At 57.0% G+C, this 14949-nt stretch overlaps 1 protein-coding gene across 6 annotated transcripts in view; it reads right to left on the bottom strand.

Annotated features, from left to right (window-relative positions):
* LINGO1 (leucine rich repeat and Ig domain containing 1) overlaps window positions 1-14949 on the bottom strand; it is a 190066-nt gene that overhangs the window by 13083 nt on the left and 162034 nt on the right. The window contains exon 1 of one of the 6 annotated variants that reach the window (XM_082735959.1): window positions 4182-4509. The exons of the other annotated variants lie outside the window; for them this stretch is intronic. Coding sequence (XP_082592085.1) covers window positions 4182-4187 — 6 coding nt within the window. The 5' untranslated portion in view covers window positions 4188-4509. Of the gene's footprint in view, window positions 1-4181; window positions 4510-14949 lie in introns of those variants that run through there. 6 annotated transcript variants of the gene reach the window in all.

The following is a 14949-nucleotide window of genomic DNA, read 5'->3' as shown; positions in this document are numbered from 1 at the left end:
CCATTTTCTGAAAATGCACAGCAAGACCATAACGTAACACAGTTTCACTCTCAACCAATTGGTAAAAACCAAGATGGCTGACCACACCGAGCGCTGGCGAGGGTGGGGAGCACTGGGGACACTTTTCTCCAACTGCAGGGCATAAGTGGTCCAACTAGTCTGGAAGACACATCACCACATTTTCGAGGACAGCTGAATATGCCCATGCCTTAGGGCCCAGCAATTCCGCTCCCAACTGTGTGCTCCAGAGACACTCTGTGTGCTCAGGAGACTGGACAAGGCGGCTCCCGGCAGCATTGTTTGTGAGAACCAAAAGGGGAACGACCCACAGAGAAGAACGATTAATCCATGGCGGTAGATTCAAATGGCGGCACATTACACACCAGTGCAAACAAATGAACTACATCTACCATTATTTGCAACAATATAGACGAAGCTTAGGAATATGAAGTTGCGGGGGGGGGGGGGGGGGGCGGGGAAGCAAATTCCAGACGGCTGCATCCGGTTTCAGGCTCTTTTTCAAAGTTTGAAAGTAACCCAAACTGAACAATTCCTATATACTAAAATACATGGTTTTAAAAAGGCAAGGGAGGGGCGCCTGGGTGGCTCAGTGGGTTAAAGCCTCTGCCTTCGGCTCAGGTCATGATCCCAGGGTCCTGGGATTGAGCCCCACATCAGGCTCTCTGCTCAGCAGGGAGCCTGCTTCCTCCCTTCTTCTCTGCCTGCCTCTCTGCCTACTTGTGCTCTCTGTCAAATAAATAAATAAATAAAAATCTTTTTAATAAAATAAAATAAAGAGGCAAGGGAATGCTAACTAGGTAATTAGGAGAGTGGCTGCCTCAGAGAAAGAGACCAAGGAATCAAGTGAGGAAGCCCATGGAAGATGGACACCATTGTTAGAGCCCTAGTGTTCCGCTTAGGAAGTAGTGTTGTTGTATTTGTAACACTTTTATTATCCCTAATGCTAAATACATTAATCAGTTACCAGGTCATGCCCAGATGAGCGAGCCCTGAGCCCCAGGGGTCAGGCAGAAGGCATTCTAGATCAAGCTTATCAGCTGGGGACTTGGGGCAAATCATTCCACCTCTCTGGCTCTCTCCCTTTTCTCAGCTATAGACATCAAATCTCCGTACCAGCTACAGGGAAAAGACTGAGAACACATCACCGATATAAATTATGAATAGCTAGCATTTCTTGAGAGCTTACTGTGTACTAAGCACTGTTCTAAATGCTTTGCATATATTAGCATACTTAATCCTCCTGCTGGCCCTAGAGGTAAATACCCTTGCTAGCCTTACTTTATGGATAAGAAGACTGAGGCCTGGCAAGATTAAGAAATTCAGCAGAGGTGGAGCTGAGGTCTGAACCCAGGCATCTGGCTCCAGGGTCCACGCTCAACAAGTTCACTATAAAGTGACATCAAATGAATCAAGTACACATGAGGAGGAGACTGTCATCAGCACGGCTCTCCTGGACCCACAGCACCCAAGGACATACATTCATTCATTCATTCACTCATTCATTCAACGCATAAACAAAGGTCAGTATCAAGAATGCCTCAGATGCATTTGGAAATGAACTTGCCTTACCATACTCTTTCTACAAAGAACCCTCCCAATTCTGGAATCCCCGGTTTTCTATGTGTCTGCAAAGTCTGCTACCACCTCAGGACCTACTCGTGTCTCTCTCTTTCTGGAGGACCTCTGGCGACCTCAACCTCCCCCAAATAAGTCCCACCCTTCTCTGAGTTCGGGTGGGCTACTAAGTGTACTGCCTGGGCGCCCTTGACGTCACCTAGCTCTGTCTAACCATACAGGTGGAGGACTTCATGTCCCCTCCAAGCAGTCCTTGCCACCAGCCAATAGCTGCTCCCTGGTACCTCCCAGTGTCTTCCCTATCCTGAGGGCTAAGCAGGGGGGCTCAGTGGGTGGGTTTATGACTGCCCAGGATTGAACATTCAAGGCAATCCATGGGAGCCCCAAGAGGGCATAGTCCAGGGCAAAACAGACAGGAGACCCTGCGTCTGGAAGGCTCCATCTGTCCTCCGAGTGCCACACGGTGGACAGCAGGACCAAGAGACCCTGGCTAGCAGGCTAAGGCTCTGACTTTGAAATCACCATTGTCTGCTGCCTCCCCTCCCTCGCCTTTCACAAACCCCACGGGACCAGCTGATACAGTGCCTCATTCCTCCATGGGACCCTGTTTAAATCACTATGGTGCCTCCCTTCTCCAAAGGAATGCACTCTCGGCCCCATTGTGATCCTCCAGCTGTTTGCTCCAATAGGCACCAGTAGACAGGACTAGATGAGCCATCCCTGCTACCTGTCTGGCTTTAGGCTGAACAAAGACCCACACACACGAGAGGATTTGGGGTCTTTTTTGTTTGTGTGTGTGTGTGTCTGAAATTCTGAGTTTTAGAGAACAGTAACTAGTAAAGGGCAATGTGGGTGCTCAGAGGCAAGGGAGGGAGCGCTGACCACTAGAATCAAAGAGGACTACCGCAAGGGGCAGAGTAGTCTCTCTGCTTCCCTCCAGGCACACAGGGCCCTCTGCCCACAAGCCAAGATTCTTGGGTTTTGAACACACACCTATCCCCCAAAATCTGGCCCCTTGGAATGAGGACCTTCTCTAACTCCAGGCCCTGGGGGACATTGCAGCCTTGACCAAGCCCTATCTAAGGCCCATCTCAAAATTAAACTGGCAGGGGGACGGGACAGAGGCAGCAAGCACCGTCACAGGGGGCCTGTCCTCCCCTTTGCTAAGCACCTCTCCCATAGGGGCATCCGGGTGCTGCCAGGAGTCCCTACCTGGGTTCCAGGGAGTTCTTGGCCTCATCCCTCTGCCACGTTATCCTCTCCCTCCTGCCTCAGGCCGTGGGGAAAAAAACCGTCCCAGCAGACCAGGTCCCACACAAGGACAAAGGGTCTGGGAACTGGTGACCCTCTTTTCCCTCACCCATGCTCCTTGCTGGATGTGGGGAAGCCCCAGGCAGCAAAGCGGCAAAGCCTGGGGGCCCCAGGCTCACAGCTCCCCGGGCATGGGAGGCACCAGTGTAAGAGCTGTTGGCAGGGCTGAGCCCAGAGCCCTGAGCCAGGCTGGACATCGCACCCTCAGGCTGCCCAAGCCAAGCAGAGGAGGACTGAAGGTGGGCTGGGCTGGCCAGGAAGGGGCTCATCCAGATGGTACTGATCCCCATCTTAGGGCATTCCTGCACTCCCAGGGCACCTCCCACATGCCCCTTCTCCCCCACCCTGAGACCAGGACCTCAGAGAACAAAGAGGATGCCTCCAGCTTAACCAGAGCATAACCAGGGCTGCATGGGGCTGGGCTGGGACCCAGGGTAGGAACAGGGAGGGAAGAGCCCACCAGGCTTGGCCCCACCCCTCCCCAAACTGGAAGCCACCTGGAGGGAAACGTGGGGGGGGGGTGTGCTCAGCCACCTCACAGAGGGTGGGGAGGGAGAACAGGACGCTTCTTCTTCACCTCCCTTTTCTCAGCTGGTTCCCACCTCCCACCGGCTGCCTAAGAATGAAAAGTGGGGCAGGAGGAGGTGAGAAACCCAAGCTGAAGACAGACAAAGGGAGGCCCCTAAAAGGTTCCTGAGTCCTCCATAACCCCAACTCCCTCCTCTGCACTCTCCCCACTTCCCATTTCCCTTTTCCTCCCTCTTGCTGGGCCCGAACAGGAAAGGGGCTGCTCCCTTTTAGGGGAGGGAGCTGCTGCCCAGGCTGGAGGCTGTGGAGAAAACTGGTCCCAAACCGGCATCCACCAGCTAGCTGGTGCCTGCTGCTGGCCAGGGCTGCCTGGGGGGATCTGGGATCTGTGGAGAGGTGCAGCCACCCGCTGAACCAGAGGCTTACCCTCCAGGATGAATAGTGCTCAGAACAGGAAGGGGCACGGGGAGGGGGGGCCAGCAAGACTGGGACCCTAGCAGGTGCTCCTCCACAGCTACCCGTCCCAGCTAGCCAACCTGGAATTTGGTGGGGTGGGAGGAACGGGGAAGAAAGAATCTTCATTTCTGTGGCTTGAGGAGGGTCAGATCTGCGCCCCCAAAGGGAAATCTGGGTGGCGCCGGGGTGCCCTGCAGCCCCAGGAGGGCGCAGCCGGGCCAACGGCGGCCCTCACGGGAGCTCGCCGCGGGGCTGCCCGCTCGGGGCTGGGCCTCGGCCGCCGGGCTCACCTGCATCTCGGGCGCACCGTCCGTCCGCTCAGCTCGGTCACCAATCGCATGTCTTCCCCGCCGGGCTTCAGCCCCTGCCCAGCCCCCTCCTCCGTCGCCTCCTCCCTGTTCGACACCTCCGCCCGGCAGTCCGCGCGCCCTCGCGGGGCTGTCTGTCCGTCTGTCTGCCCCACGCGGGTGGGAGCCGAACCGGGGCCGGGGCAAGGGTGCGGGAGTGGGAAGGCGGGAGGCCGCGGCCCCGGCGGGCGGAGGGGCGGGCGCGCTTAGGACGCGCGACGCGGGCTCGGCAAGCCTGGTTCTGCGCCCCGGGCCGCCCTGGAGCCGCCGCCGCCGCCGTCGCCGCCTCTGCCGCTGGGGCCGGGGTCGAGGCCGGGCGCGCTCCGCAGCGGGGCCGGGGCCAGGGCTGAGGCCGGCAGGCAGCGGCCCCGCATGCTGCTCGGAGCCCCGCGGCGGGAGAGGGGCCGGAGCGGCGCGGGTGGAGACTCCGCGCGCTCCCGGGGCCGGGGCCGGGACCCGCCGCCGCCGCTGCCGCCTGCGCTGTCGCCGGTCGCCCGCTCCGGCTCCCGCACCGGCTCCCGCCCGGGCTCCGCGCTCTGCCGCGGCGCGGGGAGGGAGCGCGAGGAGCGAGGAGTGAGCCGGGGAGGGAGGAGGGACCGAGGGAGGGAGGGAGCGAGAGAGGGAGCGAGGAGCGGCGGGTGCCGGGCGGGGGAGGAGAAGGCGCGGCCGCAAAACCAAGGAGGGGGGAGGTGAGGAGGGGGGCTCGTTTTCTTCCAGCGGAGGGGGCGGAGAGCGAAGAGCGCCCCAACCACTGCCCTGCACCGATGGGGCAGTGAAACTGGCAATGGGGGACGCAGGCGAGGGGCGCGCCAGGCTCATGCCGGAGCCGGCGCCGGGGAGCGCCAGCCCCGCACCGGCCGCGCCCCTCCGAGTCCCGGGCTCCAGGCGAATCCCGGGCCAGCTCGACCCAGGGGAGTCCGGGCTACGGTCCTCCCTGAGTGGGCACGCACCCTCTTGTGTGGCCACATGCGTGTGCACATGAATGTGTTCACACGTGTTAACGAGGGTCACTGCACACGGCCGTGTGGACGGACACACGCACGTGAACCGGCAAGGCTCCCCACCCAGCCAGGGTTGTTTGGAGGACGGCGTGGGAAGGGTAAGACCCGGAGCCTCTGTCCTGCCCCTCTTCTCCAAATGTACGCAAATCTCGGTAGGGCCCACGCCCTGGCGGTCTTGGGGACAGTCAGGTAAAGAGGGAAGCTGGGGTTGGGTGGGGGGATGACGAGAGGAAGCCCCGCCAGCTCCAGGGCTTTACCCTAAGCGGGGTCTTGCCCCGCCCTTTGCAGCCCGGGTCCCCGCCCAACCCGGCTTCCCGTCCAGCAGAGGGCAGCAGGCCGCTACGGCCGGCTCTGGCCACGGGCACGGCACCCACACACCAGCAGAGGGCAGTGCAGAGCCTCAGTCTGGGCATCGCTGTCCCTCACTTAGATACCAGGGATCCAGAGGATCCTGGGCTAGAGCCACGCACTTAGATGGGTCTAGAGAAAGCGATCTCTCTGATCCTCCTTAGTCAGCCGATGCAGTGGATCCACTGGCCCGGGTGTCTTAGGGTGCAGAATGGACTACCGCCCTTACCATCTCATCTCCTTCTATGTCCCTTCATCTCCTGTAAGCCAGATGCCCTTTAACACTAAGTTAGTATGATTAGAATAAGCATCAGTGCTGACACCACCTGGCACGTCCAACCCTTCCCGACTATTGAGAGCACATCCCATTAGCACATTAGCCCCCTGCCACCGGGAGCCCACAGGCGTAGGGGTTCTGGCAGGCAAAGAAGGAAGCTGAGGCTGGGGAAGAGGAGACTAGCCCAAGGCCCCTCGGTCTCGGAGACAAACCCCGGGATCCTGCTCCCGCCCCCGACCCCCCCCCCCCCCCCACTGCCCAAAAGAGCCTGCCTGACATTCATTGCAGATACCTGCCTGGCATGGTGGGGCCACCAGTCTCCCCAGACCCCCAACACCATCTCCCATCTCCACTGTTCAGTCTCACACACACAGCCCAAAGAGTTGCACAGGCCCTCTGCTCCAGCGAAACAGATTCTGGGTACTTCTCTGTCTCGCTGCCACATCACTGGTCTGGACAGTCCTGCCTGGAAAACCGTCCCCTGTGTCCATCCTTATCCTAGGCCTAGCTGGAGCCCCTCCCAGCAGGTGCGGATGCTGTTGCTGTGCACTCTACCTTCATCCTCCAACAAACCTCTGAGGAGGCGCTGTTGTTCTCCCGTGACGGAGAGAAGGAACCCGAGACTCAGAGAGATTACATGGCTTGCCCGTGGTCACACAGCACCTAAAGCCTGGAATGGGAATTTGAATCGGCTTCCAGGGCTGAGTAAACCAGTAGGGGGCAGGCTTGGCAGAGGGACTTACAGGTGGGCGGGGAAGAAGGGAGGCGGCACAGGTGTCCTCGTCCCTTTCAAGAGCCCAGCGCAGGCGGTTCCCTGGTCCCTCAACTCTCTGTTGCCTGGACCCCCTTCCCAGACTCCCCAGCTCCCCCACCCCGGCTGCTGGTGAGTTACCCGTGAGCTCCCGCCCTCCCGCGCCGCCTCCTCCCACCAGCCCGACAGGAATAGACGCTCTCCAGCTCCTGCGTAAAGGCTCCGCCAGGCGCCCGGCGGGCGCGCAGACCCGCTGGGGGGCGGGGGCGGGGGCGGGGGCTATTCCTGGTGCGGCGACTGACGCAGGCACCGCGCGGCCACGGCATCTCCGCCCCCGACTCACCTGCTCCCAGCCTCAGTGATCTCGAAGGAGAAATGGGGGAGAGCCCACTGCCAAACCCCAGATGCTGCTTAAGGAAGTCCGTGGCGCCTTCTGGGGCCCACAATTATCTCTCCGCGCCTTGAGGCAGCAGGGATGACCAAAGAGCCCTGTCTGGGAGGAACTGCCCCGCAGCCTTATTTCTCCATTATACAGTATCCAGGCCGTTCCTCCTTGCCTGTCGTTCCAGAAGAAATGACTCCCTTATCTTACTTCACCAATGGAAACAATGGGGTTGGGGAGGAGTTGGGGGAAGAAGTTGGAGAAAAGGCCTTTTTGAGGGTCCAGCCTGGATCTGGTGAGAGTGTTGGCCCTGTTATTCCAAGATCCCATAAAAGGGTGAGGAGGCCTGTCACTGCGTCCTCCCCAGTCAGATGTCTCTGCATAAGCTATGAAACGGGCATCTCTCAATCCAGCTGGTGGGGTGGGCCCCAGCAGAGGCCTCTCAGGGATCCCAGAGCCAAGGAGAATGTGAAACCTTGGAGGGGCCTGGCCCAAGGCTTAAATGACACAACCAGGGGGTTGTACACTTGAGCTACAGCTGAAGAATGTTCACCCACACTTTCAAGCCTCAATCCTTGCTGGTCCCCCTGCCTGGTGTCCCCTCTGCCGGGTTTCCAAGGGTGCTTCAAGAGCAAACTAAGGCCATTTCTCTTCTATTCCTGTCTCCCCTCCCCATACTAAAATGGCCTTAGAAGCAAGCCCCCAGTCTCCTCTCTCTCTGTCCTCAGACTAGGAGCTCCCAAGAGCAGGCCTCAACCCACCTATCTCACTGGAGGGCACATAGCAGATCCTGGCTTCAGACTGAAAACTTAGCAAGTCCCAATAAAGCAGGAGCTGATGGCCAGAAGCAGCAGCCAGCCTGCAGTGGCCTGAGTGAGAACAGCAAAGCAGAGAGGCTGGCACTCTCCTACTGCACAGATGAAAAACTGAGGCTCTGGGGAGAGCTGGTATCTTGTCCAAGTTCACTGTGTAAGAAGCAGAGCTGGACTTTGAAGCTCAGGGTGCGTCTGATGTCCCAGCCCAAGCCCTGCGCTCCCCCCAACTCTGGGCGGCTGAGGGTGCAGGAAGAGGGGCCAGGCCCCCCGGGGCCCAGGAAGGAATGGGTGGCACACGAAGGGCTACCCATGTTCCTGCTCTGTGCCTGCTTCCAGCCCAGCAGCCCGCAGGGTTTTACGATGATGATTATTTCTGAAGCCACTTGAAATTAATGACAGCTCTAAAATGGCTGGGACATTGGAGTCATGGCTGAGACCTCTAATTAGCAAGAAAAACGGAGAGCAGGGGCTGGGAGGTGGGGGAGGGAGCTGGACAGGCCACATGGGGCATGGAGCAGGGGTGGGGAGCAGGTTAGAGCCAGGATCCAGCAGGAGGTCCCTGTGGAGCTAGTGGACCCCATGTTCCAACTGACACTGCAAATTTGATTCTGAGTGCTCTGAATAACTTGCTGTGTGACATTGAGGGGCTGCTGCCCCTCCCTGGGGAAATTGCCCCAGCCAGGCAATAAGGGCTTGGTTGGGATGGGGAGTGCACCCCCACCTAGATAGCCAAGAGGGGGCTCCTTCAAGGCTTCTGGGTTCCTAGGAGGCTGAAGCCTGGGAGCTGGGGGCATTGTAGCCTCCAGGAGCGGCAGAAGCCCCGTACTCACCTCTGGCTACAGCAGCCCTCTATGCTGGGGCTGCTGAGGCTGTGGGTATAATGAAGTCGGAAAGACTCTGGCTGGAGTGAAGTGGATCAGTACGTGGCAGAAAATCCATAGGTCAGGGCCCTACACTGGTGCAGCTGTGGAGGGGGGCAGGGGATGGGGGGCTTCTGAAGGGGCTGGCAGAGAAGTCCCTGTAGGAGGTGGGCCTGGAGCTGTGGCCAGGGTTAGAACCTTCCTGCCCCCTCGGAAGCCCCTCCTCGAGCCAGAAGGGACTTGGGGATGCCAGGGTCCCAGTAAGGCTTGTTAAAGAGGGTCGGGCTCAGGAACCTGTAAGGGAAAAGACACTCATTCACATGCACCCCGGCTCCTGGCCTCCACATCCTGCATGGGGCAGACTGCCCAGGGAAGGACACCAGGGCTCAGCTCAAAGGAACCCTGCACATAGCACATGTGGAGATATGCTGATCAACATGGAGGGACACCACTGTGGCCAAAGCTGAGGCCAAGACTCCAAGGGCAGAAGAGCAGAAAGCCACCACCACTTCCTAGAGGTGTCCTCTTACCTGGCAACCCCCAGCTCAGGCATGTCTTGTCACTGACAGCTTTCTCAGACTCTCAATCCATTTTCTCCCACCCTTCCCCTCTTCCCTTTCAATTCAGGGCTCTGTGTGGCCCCCTCTTTCCAGAAGCCTACTCTGAGCACCTCAGTCTCCTACTCTGTATCCTTGGTTACCTCTCTGGGCCTCAGTGTCCTCCTTTGGAAGATGGAATATAAGTAGAACCTGTTTCATGGGGGATGATGTGAGGATCTCATGACTTTAAAAATACACACACACACACACACACACACACACACACATACATATATCTCCAATACTTGATGCTGGGCCTGGCACACGATAGGTGCTTGATAAATGCAAGCAAACAGTAGGTGCTTGATAAATGGTTATTATACTGTTATGTTTGTTCTCTGTTCCCTGCCCCCCCCCCAGCCCTTCCTCTGTAAAGACAGGGGTTGACTCTAAGGTTCCTTTCAGTGTTCCAAGCCTCGACTAAGTTCTTCAAGAATCAGGAACATGCTGAAGGCAGGGATTGATCTTGTGTCTCCTCTGGTTTCTGCAGAGCCCACAGCCCTGATTCCAGAGCGGCTGATGTGTACAAATTAAACTCAACTGAAATTCACTAATCAGGAAGGACCAGTAGGTTTCCCCCGGAGGAGGGAGGTCCAGGCCATGGGGACAGGGACACTCAAGTCCTCAACTCTCACTTCCCCTTATCTTGGGGCCTTGGTCACCCACGCCTCCACTGGAAACGTTCCAGCATCCGTGACATTCCCTTAACTAGCAGCAACGTAGGCAGCAGCCTCCACTACTTGGAATCACACTGAGAACTGGGGGGAACCAAAAGGCTCCTGGAGGACCCAGGGCAGGAGCCCTTACTCAGCCCAGCCACAAAGTCCTGCTGGGTTGGGTGCCTGGTTCCTGCATCCATAAGAGATGAGAGGCAGGGAATCTGTCTGGGGCCTGTGAAGGGGCTTGTCAGCCCTGCCCACCCCAAAGTCCCTCCTGACATTCCTGACCTTGCAGTTAATATCTAAGAAGTGTGCACTCCACTAAAAACGACCCTCTGAAACCACAAAAACATCCAAATGATTAAACTGAGAGCAAAAACAAAGAAGCAAATATAAAAGGCAATTTGTAAAAAGGGACCACTCCCTGGCTCTTTGGGAATCTGGGCTCCAGGCTTGGCAGAGCAGCTTCTCCTGAGAGCCTGGGCTCGGCTGTCCCCACGGATCATGTCAGGGGGCACTTGAGCTAATGTGTGCAAACAGGCAGCACTATTAGCAAATCCATTCATTAAGCGCTTGTCTTGAGTTCCGTTGTGCAGCAGTCTTGTTTATTAACTTAAGTCGGAACCTGTTATTAAGTCAAAGGCAGCGTGTGGAAGCTCAGAAGGTGTCTAGCCTTATTGCTGAGCAGTCCTGAGTTCCAGTTCTGGCTCTATCTCTAAGCGCTGTGTGACCCCGACAAAGTCTCTGAGCCTTAGTTGCCCTGGGATAGGCAGCTCCCAAAGATGACTCCCAATGGGTCCCTACTTTCTGGCATCTAACCCACTGCGTGCAATCCCCTCCCCTTGAGCGTGGGCCGGACTAATGGAATCACTTCTAACAGAGAGAATCCGATAGGCTATCAGAGATGAGCTTTCATCTTGGGGACTCTCTCTCCATCACTTGCTTGTTCACTATAACTCAGAGCAGATGCAGTATTATTATTAGCCGCCCTGTTGAGAAGCCCACATGGAAGGGAACTGATGTCTAACCAGCACCCTGTGAGGCCCTGACACCTGCCAATACCCACAGGAGCAAACGTGGACCCAGACCCTGCCCAGTCCAAGCCTTGAGATGCCTGAGGCTCTGGCTAACGCCTGACGGTAACCTCGTGAGAGACCTGGAACCAGACGCCTCCCGCTAAGCCTCACATACAGAACCTGTAAGATAACACAAATTTGTCTTTTCAAGCCACTAAGTTTCAGGGTGATTTGTTATGCAGCCATAACTAACTCATACATACTCCATCTGTGAGATGGGCAAAAAATGTCTTTCTCCCAGCGTGGCTGAGATAACGCAGGCCAGGTGCCTGCTGTTGGTCAGGGTGAGAAATGGCATAGCAACTTGGCAGGAAAACATCTGTTCTAGTGAGGAACCGGAGACACCTTGCATGCCCATCACTAGAACGATGTATAAACACAGAGCACATGATCACACAGGCCTGAAGAGGGACACGCTGGAGTTCCATGCATCAGCTGGGTGATCCCACAAACACAAGGTCAAGGGAGAAAAAAGAACCAAAACTACATATAAGATGGTACCACCAATATAAGTCTAAAAGCAAGCCCTGAACCTTATAAATTGTGCACGGATACCTACATATACAGACAAAGTCTAAAAACATGCATAAGAATGACCAGTACTGATTCCAGAGGAGTGCTCCTGCTGGACAGAGTGAAAAGGGAAGAGTTAGAGGCAGGCCTATCCTGAACCCCACACTCTGAGGGGCTCACTGTGAGTAGGCTCCACAGTTCTAAACAACACATTTTGTCCTCTCAACAATCCCATGGGTCTATTCTATTATTCTCTCTTCTTATAGAGGAGGACTTTGAGGCACAGGGTTTCCAGGGAGAACTTCCTGGACCTTCAAGTCCGTGGCAGGCCAAGGCTAGGTACCTTACTCTGCCACGCTCTCGGGGGAGGCCACAATACCTCCCCGACCTCAGTCTATTCTTCGGTAGCACAGGAGGGACTGGCCCTCTTCCCCCTTCCTAGGTGTGGTTTGAGATGCTGGGAGTCTTGATTCATCCTTCTGGAATATTTGTAGAGCTCCCATGAGCCAACCTCAGGCCATACAAGGAGGTGTGGACAAGAGAAGGTGTGACTAAGAGGATTCAATTCAACACAATTCTGTTCAATTCATTGACTCATTTCCCAGACAGACGATGGTTGAGGTTAAGAGTATTGTTTGGGCACCTATGACACATTTGGCTTTGCATTCGGTGCTTTTATAAACCATGTCACGTAAGCCTCAACCCCACCCAGCAAAGTAGGGACCGTTGTCATCTCCAGGCGCCCCCTTCCACGATCAATACGGCCAATGAAGAAACGACCAGCAGCCTCCCCAGGTCACATAGCAGAGCTGAGATTATCATAACTGGCCCTCCCTCCATTCTGACCTGCCCTCTGTCTGGTGCTGGGGGCACAGACGGAGGGTCCAGGCTTTGCTGTCCTTTGGGGATTCCAACCCAGCCAAGAAGAATTTGGAGGAGTTTTGGGGAGAAAGAGGTGTGTCGTGGGAGCAACCAAGACGGGTTTCCTGGAGGGGAAGGGGCAGGTGTTTCAGTGGGCTCACTGGTGGCGAGGGAGGTGGGAGATTCATCCATCCATCCGTCCATCTACCCATCCATTCATTCCTTCACTCAACAAATATTCGATACAGCTTTCTCTGGGCCCCAAAGAGCCCGCAGTCTAGTGTGCAAGACTTAATGGACTGCGATGCACAGGGACGAGGAGAGCGTGGGAAGACTCATGCACAGGAGTCAGGATGGATCTCTGGGAGGTGGAAATCCAGAGGCTAAGTAGGAGCCAACCAATGGAGTGTGGGAGGTGGTGTCTGAGCAGAGAGAACAGCAGGTACAGAGGCCTGACCCCTGGATGGTGAGGACAGACAGCTGGACCCCTGCACCGGCTCAGCCCTATAGGGCAGGCTGGGCCCTGCTCCAGAGGGACTAAGAGCAGGGGAGTTCGAACCATCACGGTGCATGTAATTATGTGCAAAAATGAAGGCTAGCTCCTTAATAATTGATGGTGGGAGAGAGTAAACATCGGCAGAGGCACCCGGCTGCATCGCCCTGTCCCGTCTGGCTGGGACCCAGGGCGGCCGCCTGGCCACTAATATGCCCATAAATTATTGAAGTTATAAAAAAGGAAGCAGGTGTCATGTCGCACCCATAAACAGCTTGTTAGCTAAGACTAACAAAGGGGCGGCTGGCCGCCAGGCAGGGGCTCCCTAGCACCCAGCCTGTTTGCAGAGGAATATGGATGAGGGTAGGGTAGAGAGGGCCTGAGAGGCTGGCTGGCCCCGCTCCCCACCCCCTCCCTCCTCCAGACCCCCCTGGGGAGTCAGGCGGTACCGAGGAGGTCCACAGATGGAAAGAGCCAGAACCAGACCCTTGAGCTCTCCCTCACTGTGGTGTGCATGCAGGCGCCAGATAAACCCGCATGGAGGGCATTACAGGAGCCCGAAGATCTCTGGGGCGTGCCCGGCCTGATGTACTGAGGTCAGTGCTGTGGAGAACTGGGGGCTGGACCCAGAGACACATGGTGCACATCCCAGGGAAGTCACTTGCTGCTTGTGACCTTGAGCAAGTCACCGACCCTCTCTGAGCTGCTCTCTGTTCAGGCCACCTGGGGATAGTCATGCCTATCTGGGAGATTAGGAGGGTCCCGGGAGTTTGTGGTGTGATATTCCTGGTGCATAGGGCGCTCCCCCATCCCCCCAATCTCACAGAAGATCCTAATTAGATCAGGCTTAATGAGGCTTCCTTCTGTTAGGCTCTCTTTCCGCTCCATTAAGGCTGGCGTCCAGGATGTTAGTAGAAAGGGGAGAAAGCTGAGGACGGGGAAGGTGTCCAGCTGCCAGGGCTTGGTCCACCCCAGGCTCCACCAAACACAGGGTGTCCCCACCTGCCAGGGAGCAGAGGAGGAAGACAGAGGTAGGGCTGCCACCAGGCATGGGGAGGGAAAGACAGGGTGGAGGGAAACACTGGCATTTGGGGTCCTTGGTGATGAAGAGCTTGGCACCCCACTGTCTCTCAGGCTGAGGATCTTCGGTCTCTGGGATACTTCCTTCAGGGACGTGGAACCAGGCTGCCCGATTTGGGCACTTGGACGCCCCTGGTGTGCTCAGCTCTGCCAAAGTCCACACAGGGCAAAGGGGAGGCAGTCCAGGCCACAGAAGGCACCCCTTTCCCTAAACAGGCAGCCAGCTCACCCACAACCTGCTGGAGGCTACACAGGGAGCAGGGCTGGGCACGTCACCCAGGTTTGGGCGGCCAACAGGCTCCTCTCTCCAGTCCTGAAATAGCCCCCACCAGTACCTAAGTTCTGGAAGTGGTTTTCTTCTCCCAGAGGAAAGATGGAAATCCTGGAAGTTCTTAAGCACTGTGCTTTGGGCTGGGCCTCTCCTCTGGGGGTCCTCTCCGCACCCCTTATCTTCTCTTAGGCAGCCTCAGTCTGTCCCACAGCAGCCTGTTCTGCACATGGACGGAGAGGCCACACAGGTCACTGCTGGAGCCCAGAGCCTCAGCCTCCTGCTTCTCCCCACAGCAGCTGGACTCCGTCCCAGGAGGAGGCGCGGAGATTCTCACGCTGCGTGCTCGGTGTCATGTTGTGACAACTGGGACAAGTGCTCTGACAGCCACCTTGGTATGGCATTCCCAGGAGCTCTCTTCCTGCCCAAGAGTTCTCAGTCCTTGGCACCTGCCTGCCCATCACCTGCCCAGTGGGGTAGGGGGTAGCTGGGGCGGGTGCCTGCGGTGGTAGGCAGATGGCCTGGGCAGTGAGGGATGGAGCCATCTCAGAGAGCTATTCTTGGGAATGGGTGCTCACTCGGAGCCCTAAGGATACCTCCCTCCTCTGAGAGGAAACACCGCTTGCCCAGGATTACATAGGTTATATGGGGGCAGCTGGAACATGTCTGTCAGGTTTCCGGTTTCCAAGACTACACCAAACTGAATGGCTGCAGGGTACGGGGTCGGG

The sequence above is a fragment of the Mustela nivalis genome (assembly GCF_964662115.1).
Source record: "Mustela nivalis genome assembly, chromosome: 6".
Taxonomy (NCBI): Eukaryota; Metazoa; Chordata; class Mammalia; order Carnivora; family Mustelidae; genus Mustela; species Mustela nivalis.
This window is presented reverse-complemented; position numbering and strand designations above follow the sequence as displayed.